Consider the following 13,933-nt stretch of genomic DNA (forward strand, 5'->3'; position numbering starts at 1 on the left):
GAGCTTACCATTTACAACATAAAAATGCAAAATGCTCCAACGGCACCTAGTGGTTTCCAGTTCCTAATCTTGAACAACAGTTCAAGTTGCAGCAACTAAAAGGGTGTGATCACAAGAGCAGACAAAGTGGGAGGGAAAGATCCCAGTCTTTCTAACCAGGTGAGTGACCACACACATGGATCAAATTCAACATGTTCAGGTGGAGTCGGCTCACACACAGCAAGGCGAATCATACAGATGAGGGAAAGTACCGGCTCGAGCTGTTTACTCTTTGTTTTCTCAAACTTTTTACTTTGACTTTGTAGTGTGGCTCCATAAAATCAGAAGGATAAATACATAGGAGCTCACAGTACTGTTATCTGGTGTTGATAAGAGCAATAAATGAACTGTATGAGTAACAGACTGGCTTCACTCAACCAGTTCCCTGGAAAACACCCATTACTTGCATTGGGAGCACCGAGGGTGAGTTTGTGAGCACTTAGGCTCGACTGTACGGTACAGTTACCTCCACTGATGTATGCTCAAGCTGACGTGCAAGAAGGGATGTAATAACATTTGAAGACTTGGATTTCAACATTTATTGACAAACAGAAGACCAAGTGGAGGAAATTTCACATAATATTTATAGCTTCATCAGACTTAATCACACAGTTTATTTGTCTGCCTCAGCCTCCCTCAGCCTCCCTCTCCTCTGTTGGAACTTGTCAAGACAACACTGACCTGCAGGTATGTAAGCCTTTTCCCATGCTGACCAATTAACAATATTTTAGGTTCAGGGACACACTGGCATGACTTAGCCTATCTAAGCAGCTTTGATTGCACATTTTACGGTTGTTTTAATTGCTCAAATGCATGTTATCTGCACTTTGTAATGGGCAGAGTCCACAATCTTATTTGCCCTTTGATATCTATGCATTTCTCCATCTCCAATGTACTTTTGGACCAAAGCAATAGCTGTTCCTGTATGCCAGTCACACCAGTGCTCAGTTTACCTTTAGTACAACTCTGGCTGTTTGAGTGGCTTTACGTTATTTTGTCCAGCTGATTTTCTAAGTGCTAAAAAAGAGAAGTGCAAAACAACGTTTTCCCTAGTCTTAAAATGTATAAGTCCTAAAATCATAAAGGTGATATTAAGGGAAAAAATCTATATAGGCCTTTCAACTTTACTTATTTAAAACTGAAATGATGAGTTTTAACAAATCAAAGGTTATATCTTTATGTTATCTAATTACTATTCTTGCATTGAAACTTGTAGATCTGTCTAATTTCAAAATCAACATTTAACAAATATAATAATCAAATCCCTTGAATATTAACTTAATTGCTATAGGTTGCGTTGTGTTTAAACTAAGATTTTTCTCATTTTAGTGCCATGTTGGAGACAGTCGGTGAGTGGCTGTGGTGGGACCGTTTGTGGCTGCCGGGAAATCTTTCCTGGTCAGATCTAGATGACAAAGAAGATTGTGTCTACGCAAAAGCATCTCAGCTTTATGGTGCTCTTCCCTGCGCCCTCTGCCTTCTTCTAGTCAGATACCTGTTTGAAAGGCAAGACAATACAGCATGTCAGTAAATGTGATGTGTCAGAGTTTAGCTATGCAATCTTTTGGTTTCAGAATACTCGGATCATATTGCATAAGTTTTAAGCAATGTTAAGAAATTTCAAAGAATTTGGAATTTCTTCCAAAGCTGTTATGTTAGGAAGGACGCAATAGAACTCTGTGCGTCGTTTTAGGTGCTTGGCCACACCACTGGCTAATGCTTGGGGGATCGAGGACAGCGTACGTCTCACAGCCGAACAAAACCCTATCCTAGAAAAGTACTTCTGCAGTCAAGCAAGGAATCCATCACAGGTATGGAGAAACAAAGATGGTTTGTGGTTCTCAAATAGCATTGACATACATTATGCATGATAGTAGTTTAAGTCGAGTATCTTGTATGGATTTATCAAGATATCTAGAGGGTGAAGATAAAACATATTCATATACAAATCAGAAGAAAAAAATCATTAAAAGAAAAAGACAAATAATGTAGATTCAGTGGAGTTCTGTTTGAAAGATTAAAACTTTACAACAAATACACAACTAAATAACACAAATAGGGCCTTTTATGAATAACTTTCCCTTTGAAGGTTGAGCAAAGATAATCTGAGAGTTGCAATAGATGAAGTGTCCCCTTTAGTTTTTGAATGCGGGCAATGCATATTAAATGTTGTTATTTTTAATCAAAAGTTGCTCATCAGACAAAAACGCTAACGCTAGTGTAACGTCCCAGTTTGAAATGAGAGTAACAACTGGATCGCGTCCTCTGTGTCTCAGGCTGATGTGAGGTCTCTCTGTAAGAAGACCGGTTGGCCTGAGAGGAGGGTTGAAGTGTGGTTCAGGAGGAGGAGGAACCAAGAGCGACCAGGACTTCGGAAGAGATTCTGTGAGGCCACGTGCGTGTGTTTGTTTCTGTTCATTTTCCACAGATGTGACAAGTGTGTCTGTGTAGATATGTGACATTCTTGTTCTTGTGTGCCAACAGTTGGAGAAGTGTGTTTTATTTTTTTGCATTTTTTGGTGGAATCTTGGCCCTTCATGATGTAAGTATCAGGGAGATACTTCCTCTCTTTGATTTTTCCTCACATGCTGGTAGTTAAAGTTGAACACAAACATCAATGAGCCCACTGTTGTGCTGACTAACCCCTTCTCACTCTCCTCTCCTTCTCTGTTTGCTTCAGAAACCTTGGCTTTATAATCTGAAGGAAGTTTGGGCAGAATACCCTAAACAGGTAAAGGATTTTATCTTTGTTATTAGGATGGATTACACATGCATGCAGGATGATGCATAAAAACATCTATATGTCTGTGTTCATACAGTCTTTGCTGCCATCGCAGTACTGGTATTACATATTGGAAATGGGGTTCTACGTTTCTCTGCTCCTCAGTCTCACATTTGATGTAAAACGAAAAGTAAGTGCACACACATGAGCTGCAGTTTAAAACTGAGGATGAATGACCAGATTTTGTGAATGATTTTATGAACATTAGTGAATGACTCAACTATTTGTTAACATCCCAGTGTAATTATGTTTTGTGAACAAATTCCATAGTATTGCATGTTAAAAACCTGCAGTAGACACTGTACAGTGCATTTTTCTTCACCCGTCATGTGTTTGTCTGTAGGACTTCAAAGAGCAGGTGATTCATCATATAGCCACACTGACTCTCCTGAGTTTCTCCTGGATTTCAAACTACATCCGTATTGGAACCCTTGTGATGGCAGTTCATGACTCTTCTGACACATTGCTTGAGGTCAGTTTTATTATACCTTGAATATTAACATTTTGGCTTTGGTAAAGCTAAGACATTATTATTTACATCTACACTAAGCGGAAAGAGTGAGCATCAGAGCCACTATCCAGGATGAAACAAGAAATATCCAGGAATATATCAGGAAGATGCCCCCAGTGATGCCTGTCTCAGGCAGCTGAAACCTGGGGAAGGGGTTAAAGTTATAGTGGGAGACACTATAAGGCAGTAGGGACAGATTCCAAGCAATGGTAACATCAAGAAGAAGGAAAACAAAAAGTCTTAAAAATACCAAGAGCTGAAAGAAGAAGTTGAAAAGATGTGTCAACTGAAGGCAGCAGTGGTACCAGTAGTGATCAGAGCACTTGAGGCCATGAGGCCACACTGGGAGAGTGGCTCCAGCAGATTCGGGAACAACATCAGCGATCAATGTTCAGAAGAGCGCAGTTCTAGGAACAGCTCAGATACCATGTAGAAACCTCAAGCTCCCAGGCCTCTGGTAGAGGACATAAGCTTGAAAGAGGGATACCGCCCACAGAAGGGCAAGTGTGGAGTTTTTTTTTTAATTTTATAGTTATAAGTGCGTGTCCAAACAGATGTGCATGTCCAAACAGATGTGCATGTCCAAACAGAAGCCTGAACTATAGCTATAGTTTGGTTAAACATTCTTGTTAAAATTTGTTGACATATTATAGTCAAAGATATCCACAGGCAGATTTTGGATATTTATTTTTTGTAACTGTAGAGCTCAAAATGTACTAACAATAGCCAGAAAAAATAAAGTATGCACCTCTGTCTGGCAGTTGATGAGGTGTACTGAAATAGAAAAAGGTGCTGAAACTGTAAGAGGCATAGCTCAAGGAAGAAATGGCATAATGGAGATTATACATAACTCCAGAGGCAAAGAAATGGAAAAAGTGCATGTACAATCTCGAGTGAATGATCTTTCTTTCTAGGCAGATCAACATTTTGTTATATATTTGTTGTTTTCAGGAATGAGGTATATCATTGAAAACAAGAAGTAATTCATCATTTCAGCTGACAAGTTTATTGACAATATATATGTATTGCCCCTCTTCATGCCCTCTGCCTTGCTAGTGCTGTCCCACATTCCTCCATGTGCACCGGGCTGAGTGTGAACTTTCACAGCAGTAAACATGAACTTGAAATGTTCTTTGCTTTGTACCATATGTTCAGGTGCATTATAAAGACCTTTGGCTGTACTGACAGATGTAGGCATCACAGTTGAGATGACTAATGCCGCATGACACTTGATGCTCAAACAAATATTACTATGACTAAACTCAGAGCGCTAGATGATCTTTAATATGGAATGAAAATACTTCTAAATGGCAACTTTTATTTTTCTGTTGTTACTCAGTACAACCTGACTTTAATCTAATTGCTATCAGTTAATCCAACTCTTATAAACAACAAAATGACCATCCTTTTTTTCTGTATGTTCATTTCACAGGGTGCCAAAGTATTTAACTATGCCAAATGGCATTGGACTGCTAACATCATGTTTGTGGTGTTCACGGTTCTCTTTATGGTGACAAGACTTGTCATTTTTCCCTTCTGGTAAGTGTGTTAAATGAAAGAAAGCAGTAAAATGTACAACGGTGTGCAATGTATAACAAATAACAAGTGTGCATATCTTCTGCAGGCTCATTCACTGTACATGGGTGTACCCAGTGGAGTTTTATCCCCCCTTTTTTGGCTACTATTTCTTCAACACCATGTTGTTGGTTCTACAGATTCTACATGTGTATTGGGCTTTTTTGATATCAAGAATGTTTTTTAAGTTGATCTTCAGCAAGGTGTGTTTCTGTGTTGTCATTCATTGTTGTTAAACATGTCATTGCATCTTTTTTTCATCCTTAAACTCTGTGCTCTCTTTATGATTTATTTTCATCCTGCAGCTGGAAGGTGATGACAGGAGTGATGAAGAAGAGGATGACACTGACACAATGAAGGAAAAAAGCCACAAGATGGATCACAGGAATGGCTCTGGTCCTAGAGGCCGTGCCAATGGTCACTGACACATACAGATAGTGGGGGAAAAGGAGTAACATCAAACACATGGACATTTCCTTTTTCTGGAGTGGGACTGTTTGAATTTGTCATGTAAATTGAAACTAAAGTTTCTAGTATATTCTATTCAGAAGGAAACAGTGAAGGAAACAATGTAATCTTATTTCACTTCTGATTAAAATACGGGTTGACTTTTTTAGGAACGTTAACTTGCATTTTTGCACGAGAGCTTTTACAATAATAAAAACAAGGAATAGCCATCAGATACCTATGTGCGTCCATGTTTGTTGCAGCACTTGAGAAAAATGTAGGGATCTATTACTTTTTGTGACTGTCACAACCTTTAAAGTGTCTGTGTTGGTCAGAATGAATTGTGGGAAATGTTGGAGGCTAGCTCTGAAGTAGGCTGCGGTGCTAGCCCGCCATCTCGCGGCAATCAGCGAGAACTGGCGAGAACGCCGTTGTCTTAGAAACCACTACACAAATTAAGCATCGTTGTAGTTTAACGTGTTGCCTAAACTTTCGCTATCGCGACCTATAACCACGCCAATATTAGTCCAAATTATAGTCAGAATGGCTAAGGAGAAAACTTATCGATCAAGTGTGAAAACTGGAAACTGGAATGAGGACCGGCTCTTAGAGGAGGTTTGTTTAAATTTAAAGACATGATATTTTTTTGGGTAGTTTCTAAACTCGACTTCATGTCAGACCATTCTAGCAAATTAATATATTTAACAAAGGCGCCAAAATGCCACTACTTTATAGACTTTGAGATGATCGAATGAGTTCAAATGGTTTTGAAATGGTTATGAGTTGATTATTGGTTTGGTTGTCAGGCTCTCATAATGTATTGTGAATTTAATCTAACAAGATTGTTTATGTACTTGACTTTTACTCAAACGTGCAATGCATTTATTCCCGACAGCCTATAGCACAAACAACCCAAGGAAGAAAATAATAGTTAATTGAGAATAGCCATGCTTTAAAACTTTCAGCAGAGAACAGAATGATTTCAATTATTTGCCAATGTATTTGTACTGCTAAATTCCAAATTCCTATTACACAGACAATGAATAAAATATTATTTATCTTTTTGAAGGCATTCGAGATCAACACTGATACTACAGTATATATATCCATATAGCAGTTTTACCTTTTCATGTTTTCATTTTACTCAAAATATCTTATTCCACATGGTGTGACGATGTCATTTACAATTTATATTGACATTTTTTCATCCACATGGAGCCTACCAGGATTCATTACACTTCAAATGTTTTATAAAACATCTTGGATCACCTGTGAAATCTCAAATAAAGATACGTGGATATAAACAACATAGTACAGTTGAAGGTCTGAATATATTTTAGCTTCACTGCATTTTTCAGTGATGAATTTCCCAGTAGATTTTTTTAAGGATTAATGTAATCAATGTAAATTTATGTTTTTTTTATGTTATTTATGGTATGTCGAATAAATTATAATCATGGATTTTTTACCAGTTTTTTTTATTTAAGGGAGTAATTCATATTTAAAACAGATTGTATTTGAAAAATCTGTGATTAGATCACAGCTGAATTGTTCAGGATTACTTGATTGCGATTTTATTGGGCCTTCAAATGAAGCCCCAAAAATTTTAGTGAAACAACAAGCTTGCTTGCTTTGACTGATTCTAAATGGCGAATGGTTTCTTTTGATTATTAAAGCAAGGTACTCTATTGATTTCAGGATGCTCGTTTCTAAAATGGTAGCTTTTTTTAAATAGCAATGAATGGCCAATTTCTTTTCCATTTCTTTTTACGTCGAAAATTAAAGATGAACAGCTTCAAGGAAGTTGCTTCTTAGGTTAGAAGAGCTCTGAGGAAGCAATACCAATCACAGTTAAGAATTCAATAAAGTGTATTTAATAGTACCTTATTAATACCAAGGGATTTGAAAACAATTAAAAGAAAATGCATCACACAAGTTGCATAATACACGCAGTACTTCTGCAGCTCCTGCTACTGCAGATGTGTACTTGTTTTTTGCAAATACTCAACTTACTCTTTGTCTTGGTTATCTACAAGCAGACACAACATATGCTTCTATCTAGACATCTTTTGTACTGTCCAAACTTAACTAGATCGCTTGAATTTAGACTTTCTGTGCTATAAAAACCTTTTAACATTAAATTATTTTTATTGCGCTGGCAGCCCAATTTGCTTCTTTAAACACGATCATCCTCATATCATGTCAATCTGGTTTTGGATTTGACAGCTCATTTATGCAGCATGGTCAACTTTCAAAAGGCAAAACCCAGCATGTACAGCTTGGGCTGGGATTAATGAAGATACACGGTGTGTCACTGTTTTTTCAGGATGCAATGAAAGAATATCTGGAGAAAAAGGAGAGGGGTGAGCTTGCAGCCCAGAAAGTAGACCTCCTCAAACAGAATATTTTAAAACCGGTAAATTGAGTTTTGAGCTTTTTCAGAATACAAAGGAAAGTTCTAACAATGACACCTCTGAAACAGTAACCACAGCGGATTTTGTCCTCGTGTGTAGGTGAATCTCTCTGTGACAAATGATGGACACCTGCACTTTGGGGATGTTGTGATGTTGGTGAATATGGGAGGAGGAAAGAGGGAGTGCAGCGCTGTGAGCATTAATGCTGACACTAACAGTTTGACAAAGTTACCATCACCTGGCATTCAAGCTCCATGTGGAGTCAGTGCAGTAAGAGGTGTTCAGCCCTGCACGCGCACTGCTTTCATCATTACCAGGTAAGCACATTTAAAATGACATCACACTAAACCTCAAAGCAAATACCCGTTTTTGTTTTTTTTCTAACGTGTGACGCTGCTTGTGTGACACAGTGTTGATGGCAGTCCTGAGGGATCTACGTTGTGCTTTGACCAAAGTTTTGCACTGAAAACAACAAGTGGCTTTGCCAGAGGAGTAAGTGAACTTATACACACACAAATATACGTTTGATTTAGTATGTTGCTGAAGCTTCTCAGTCATCCCCGTCAGAGTGTGATTATCACCTCTGAATTATCCACCTGAAAGAGTTTTGGTCACAGGATCCAAGGTGTGCATGATTGTGAAACTGGGGAGGAGAGACAATGCTGCATTGTAGGTGCTGGGAAGGTGATACCTGAGGCCACCTCCTCTGTTCAAAGATGTTTTTTCCAGTTTAACATTGGTGGCTTCCTTGGCTCCTCTCTCAAACCATCTGTTATCTCTGTCCATAATGTGTACATTACTGTCAAAAGAATGTCCCTTTTTTCCTTCAGATGTAGGTGCGCTGCTCAGTCCTGACCTGAGGAGGTGGCTCTCCTATGTTGTGCCATGCGTTTGTGGAGCTGTTGTTTGGTCTCTCCTGTGTGGAGGCAGTGTGCGACACACAACAACACTCACTTTGTGTTTGGATGTTTTGTCCTCTGGATGAACCAGTCTCTGTCTGAGGGTGTTCTTGGGTTTGAAGTGCACTGGAATGTCTCTAAGTGTTTCTCTGAGACTCTAGCCACATATGGGAATACAATATGGTTACGCCTGTTCTTCTTTGCTTCTCCACCAGTGTGGTTCGGTCCATTTGTCTTTGCTGATTTGACAACGGCCCAGTTTGGGTATCCACATTTTTGAAGAGCTTTCTTGGAGTGCTGATGTTCCTTTTGTTTTTCCTCAGCCTTTGTAGGTACACTCTCCACCTTATGGTGTTGTGTTCTGATGACAATCAGTTTGTGTTCTAGTGGATGATGTGAGTCTATAAGCAGGTACTGGTCAGTATGTGTGGGTTTCCTGTAAACCTCTGTGTTATGACTTCAGTCCTCTTCCATGTGCACGGCACAATCCAAAAAAGGCTTTTGTTTGATTTAGTGTTGTATATAAAGAGTCCCTCCAAAGATTTTACTCATGGAGCTACAAGTCTGTGTATGTCTTGATGTTGTTGCATTAGAAAGACTTTAACTATAATGGGATGATAGAGATGAAATTCATTTTTGTTTGTCGTGTTTTAGAATTGCTCTTTGCTGTCAGTTCTGCACTGACCTGACATGATGCATGGCGGTCTTGATGGAGTGTGTGCAGGTTACAAATTTTGTCCAACTTTTGTCAAGACTACAGAGCATCAAAAAGTCACACTAACATCACACTGATTGGCTGATATGCAACATTTGAATGTCATGATTTTCTTGAAGAAGATTAGATCTGTTATCCGCTGTGCTTATCTCTTCTAAATAGGATAAAATTAAATTATTTCTAGTTTCGTTCATGCAGCTCATTTGCTTTTCTTTTTATATCACTTGCTGAAGAACACACACTACCGTTTTCATAACCCTTTAATTCAAGACTAAAGTGAACTGTCCGTTTTTCATTGTATTGATTTTTTTTTTCACCTTGCGAGTAAGATAACTGGAGAAGCACTCTCAGGTCTGTTGTTTTAAATAGAACAGAAACGAACCGAAAACATCTAAAACTATTGTTCTCAGAAGTTCCTGCAAGAACAGCCATTGTTTTTGGGCTAATTCAGAGGAAACAAAGCGTATGTTGTGACTGTAGTGTTTTCACACTCCACCCTGAGGTCACCAGCAGTTTCTGTTGACATCCGAGTCAGCCGCAGTAAGTCAAGGTCGCATTTGAGTTGTTTTTTAGAGTCACTAATACGCCACCTGCTGGACAGCTAACTCAGTACTCCAATGATTAACCTCAAGAGTCAGGATCACATGCTGGAGTGTGGCTTCTTTGCAATGCAAATGTGTGTGGGGCTGTGTGTTGTGTGTAACCACAGTTCTTTGTGACTGAATTTTATTCAATACACAGAAGGTTCTGTATCGGCATGATTGGGCTTGGATGGGGTTGAATTGTTTTGAAATCAGCAGCTGTAGTTATTGCTAAACACTCATGGAAAGTAGGGATGTCTTGACAAGTTAAAAGATATTTTACAATGTCCGACATGACCAAATTAATAATCCAAGGTTGTGTAGTTACATTGTTGAGCATGAACGTATCATTTTTATCCTTGGCTGATTTCATAAAATCCACATGAAGCTAATACTTTTTCTCTTTGTGCTTGTTCTTTTTATTGAAATGATGCTAGGCAGGTGTTCCAACCTGAACTGCAAATGTCATCTTTGTATTCTCACATTTTTTTGTTGCTTTTGTTCCTCAGCTTTACTTGACAAGTGATCTACAAAGTTTTCAAAAGGTACATCAAGTTTTGACATAAATGATTGATTGAAGGCCATCAAGGGGAATATGTTAACTACTGTCATATTTGTATGCCTTAAAGTGTGCAAAGAAGTCTCGCCTCCAAGAAGTGTACCTGGATTACAGCGACTGTTTTCTGTCATGGTGGAAAATAGTTCACTTTGATCCCCAGGAGAGACTTGAATATGAGGGTCAGCCGGTTCCTGTAAGTCTTCACTGTATCTTAATGATTAACTCTTCCACCTGTGGTAACAGCAGTTTATATTTTTTTTGTATGCCTGTAACAGTAGACTGTGTATTATCTGCTGTGTGTTTTCATTGCTTCCTCTGCATTCTTTCATACAGGCTAATGTGAAGGTGCTGATCATACACTGCAAGACAAACCATGCTCTTGCAGTTCTGGGAGATCAAGCTCTTTGGTAATTTTGTTTGCTTCAAATGTAACCTCTCACTAAGGTGCATATGCTGTTATGTGTCTATTGACTAAGACACTGGTTCACTGACATAGATGATAACCGAATATTTTAAAGTACAGTGCAAAAGTCTTTTAATCTATCAAAGTTTCCTTGAGCAGTAGTCTTCCAGACTTTCGGAAGGTCTTTCAAAGTTTTTCTTTTGGCCTTGGTTGCTTTTAAAAACTATTCTACAGTCCAATCCTTGTAATTGACTATTTTGAGCCATTTTTGTTCGTTAAACCCTCGATCGCTGACCTATGACTCATTCAAGAATCAAAAAAGGCACCTGAGCAAAGGGACGAATCAGTGTTTCGTCTCCACATAACAGAAACTTAGTGAAGAACCCATTTTAAAATCTATATTTAGACACTTTGTTATAAGCAGCCTTTTACAAAGATTATTTTACAAAGAACTTATTCCAATTTCTTTGGTTGATTAATGAAAGATGCTATAGATAGCCACAAAATAGTATTTTTGAGCCAACAGGGTGATTTCTAAAGAAATATCATCTGAAAACTAGGCATGTATCAGCACGATGAGCAGTAGGTCTCTAAACTGGTCAACTGGAAGGCTGCAGGGTGATCAGCAAGAGGGTCCTGGTTTGAAGCCCAGCTGCAACCTTTCAGTGTAGAGTTTGCATATTTTTCCCGTGAGTGTGTTCTCTGTAATTATTCCACCTTCCTCCCATAGTCCAGAAACATCCATGATAGTTTAATTGGTGGTTCTAAATTGACCCCAGGAGTGAAAGTGAGTGTACAAAAACTACAAAAAAGCTTGCCTGAGAGGGTTCAAGCTTGATAAAATTGTACAAACTGTATTTACATTTAGGTTTGTTCATTTTTCAGTAACTTGTGGGTTGGGTCAAGACTTGCACAGTACTGTATGTAATTTAGATAAGAACAGATTTCATGGGTACAAAAGTCTAAGTAAAGAGTGATTAAAACTTAAAACTTGGATTAATGTGAAAAAATTGCATCTCCCGTAGATTAGTTAAATCAGATGTGGCAAGATTCACTTGTATCATCAATGGCTGAGGACCCTCAATAGCAGCGAAAATTCAGGCTATAATACAATGTGTGCATGGCTACTGTTTCTCTGTGGTGTGTAACAGCTGTCTCTCTGCAGGACTACATATGGTAAAGAATACGAGGTGACAGCTCACACATTCCTAGATTCCCACAGAGCTGAACAAGACAACAACCACTGGATACTGTGCACCTCTGACCCTGCAGGGAAAGGACTTGTAATTCTCCGCCACCAACAATTAGCAGCTAACAACGAGAAATTCACATGAACTTATCCGTGCATTTAATTGTGGCACCTCCTGTTCTATTTCTAGCATGTGCAGACAGGGCAAAAATACCTGAACTTTTCATAATAAAGACTTGATTTGATTTTTTCCGTTTGGATCACTGGCTTCTACTTGACAAACAGGCTCTACGCTTGATTTAAACCAGGGTGATAAGATTTTACGGTCAATCAGGATACTAAAGAAAGCATTTCATATGATTATTTAGATACAGGAGAGGTCTATTGCTCTCCATTACACTGGATAGGAAATTATCAATGAAACTGATGGGACATTGGAAACTAAAAGGAGGAATCTGAATTCTGGAGCTCATTAATTTTTGGAAGAAATTCAAGAATTTCTGACACAGTGACTTGGCCGTGGCAGCTGATGCTACACAATACCTCTGACTGATTGCTAAACTGGTTAAAAAATTAGATAGAACACATGTTCTCTCCACAGACTTTGTGTTCATTGCTATAAATTCAAAAGCTGTGCACATATTCCGGAAAGCTTCTTGCACACATTGGACACCCTGTGCTCAAAAAGAGAATCACAAAAAATAATGCATTTATAGGGTGGTGAATTTAAGAAATACAGTATCATTAGCTGACCTGTAGCAGTGACTTTTTTAGTGTGATGAAAACCTCTAAAATGCTGGGAAGATGAAAAAAATTTAAGTACACGTTTAAGCACATGCTTACTCATTACATAGCATTCCTTTCAGCCATCTGTCAGTTGTGCTATTGTGAGTAGATTTTATGAATCGGTTTATTATAAGTTAGGATGCTTCGGACACGAGGTCTAATTCCACAACAATCATAGCCTGTTGATAGGTATGGACTTGTAAACTTCAAGCTTCACCCTTTCTGCTTTATACAACATACATCATCTTTGTGAATGACGCACTTGATCTATTTCGGTGGTGCAGCTGGAATTGGGATTTATCTGGGATTAGTCAGACATTTCTCTGACAAGTGATATTATAAAAGAGTTCTTAAAGTGACACTGTGTAACTTTAAAATACTAACAACACTTCCTCTGAATTGAAACACACAAAATGTCTGACCTAATAGTTAGGTCTTAGTTTGACCTAATTATTTTTGCCGCTGTGGTCAAAGATGCTCCGTTGGTATCAAGATATTCTCCAATAGATCTATATCGTGATGCGTATACGGTTAGAAACAGAAACGAAACGAAAGACACTGCATGTTTCAAGCTTCCACACTACAGAGGTAAATGTTCTTTACAACTGAGTAACAACTGGAACTAATATTTAAGTGTGTCCCTTTCAACACATCATCGCTGTGCATTTTTCTTTGTAATAAAGATCAGAGGCAGGCAAGGATGGTCCACTATATCATGTTTGAAGGGAGGTTGGATTTTCTGTGTGACTAAAAGATTTTTTTAAATGTGACGTCACAGCACCATCTATCAGTGGAGGAAAATGTCACATATGCTGAAATTTCTTATGAGAAGGCTACATAAGCCTGCTGATGATTTTGACAAAGCCTCAAAGGAGAACGTGCCGCGATGCGATAACTGTGGAGGTGGCGTCACCTTTCAAGCATCCTGTTTCCGTAAATTATAGAGACAGGGTTAAATATGTATGGAGGTTCGTGTGAGCTGTAAATTATACGGTAGAGACAAGCGCGTGATTCCTTTCAGGGGTTAAACATA

At 38.5% G+C, this 13,933-nt stretch overlaps 2 protein-coding genes across 2 annotated transcripts; both read left to right on the top strand.

The window, feature by feature from the left end:
• The first annotated feature begins 1,303 nt into the window (after window positions 1-1,303).
• Window positions 1,304-5,641, top strand: cers3b (ceramide synthase 3b). Its single transcript, XM_072385210.1, has 10 exons — window positions 1,304-1,545; window positions 1,733-1,850; window positions 2,316-2,434; window positions 2,524-2,581; window positions 2,720-2,770; window positions 2,859-2,951; window positions 3,165-3,293; window positions 4,765-4,871; window positions 4,957-5,110; window positions 5,213-5,641. Exons 1-10 carry the CDS (start codon window positions 1,373-1,375, stop codon window positions 5,330-5,332), a joined length of 1,122 nt encoding a protein of 373 aa, XP_072241311.1. The 5' UTR covers window positions 1,304-1,372; the 3' UTR covers window positions 5,333-5,641.
• On the top strand, window positions 5,633-12,294 carry cfap161 (cilia and flagella associated protein 161). The gene is made up of 8 exons (XM_072385211.1): window positions 5,633-5,969; window positions 7,681-7,770; window positions 7,868-8,085; window positions 8,179-8,260; window positions 10,473-10,508; window positions 10,593-10,715; window positions 10,856-10,929; window positions 12,091-12,294. The coding sequence occupies exons 1-8, from the start codon at window positions 5,898-5,900 to the stop codon at window positions 12,257-12,259; spliced, it is 864 nt and encodes a 287-aa protein (XP_072241312.1). The 5' UTR covers window positions 5,633-5,897; the 3' UTR covers window positions 12,260-12,294.
• Window positions 12,295-13,933: the final 1,639 nt, after the last annotated feature.

This window comes from Leuresthes tenuis, unplaced genomic scaffold (assembly GCF_036924035.1).
Source record: "Leuresthes tenuis unplaced genomic scaffold, fLeuTen1.0.hap1 SCAF_5, whole genome shotgun sequence".
NCBI classification, from domain to species: domain Eukaryota; kingdom Metazoa; phylum Chordata; class Actinopteri; order Atheriniformes; family Atherinopsidae; genus Leuresthes; species Leuresthes tenuis.

Excerpts from the sequence above, each read along its gene's own strand:
- cers3b (XM_072385210.1), top strand. The coding sequence starts at position 1,373 with ATGTTGGAGACAGTCGGTGAGTGGCTGTGGTGGGACCGTTTGTGGCTG. Across the intron at positions 1,851-2,315 it reads AAGCAAGGAATCCATCACAG|GCTGATGTGAGGTCTCTCTG; the intron begins GTATGGAGAAAC and ends TCTGTGTCTCAG. Across the intron at positions 2,582-2,719 it reads GAATCTTGGCCCTTCATGAT|AAACCTTGGCTTTATAATCT; the intron begins GTAAGTATCAGG and ends TGTTTGCTTCAG.
- cfap161 (XM_072385211.1), top strand. The coding sequence starts at position 5,898 with ATGGCTAAGGAGAAAACTTATCGATCAAGTGTGAAAACTGGAAACTGG. Across the intron at positions 10,509-10,592 it reads ATCTACAAAGTTTTCAAAAG|TGTGCAAAGAAGTCTCGCCT; the intron begins GTACATCAAGTT and ends TATGCCTTAAAG. Across the intron at positions 10,716-10,855 it reads ATGAGGGTCAGCCGGTTCCT|GCTAATGTGAAGGTGCTGAT; the intron begins GTAAGTCTTCAC and ends TCTTTCATACAG.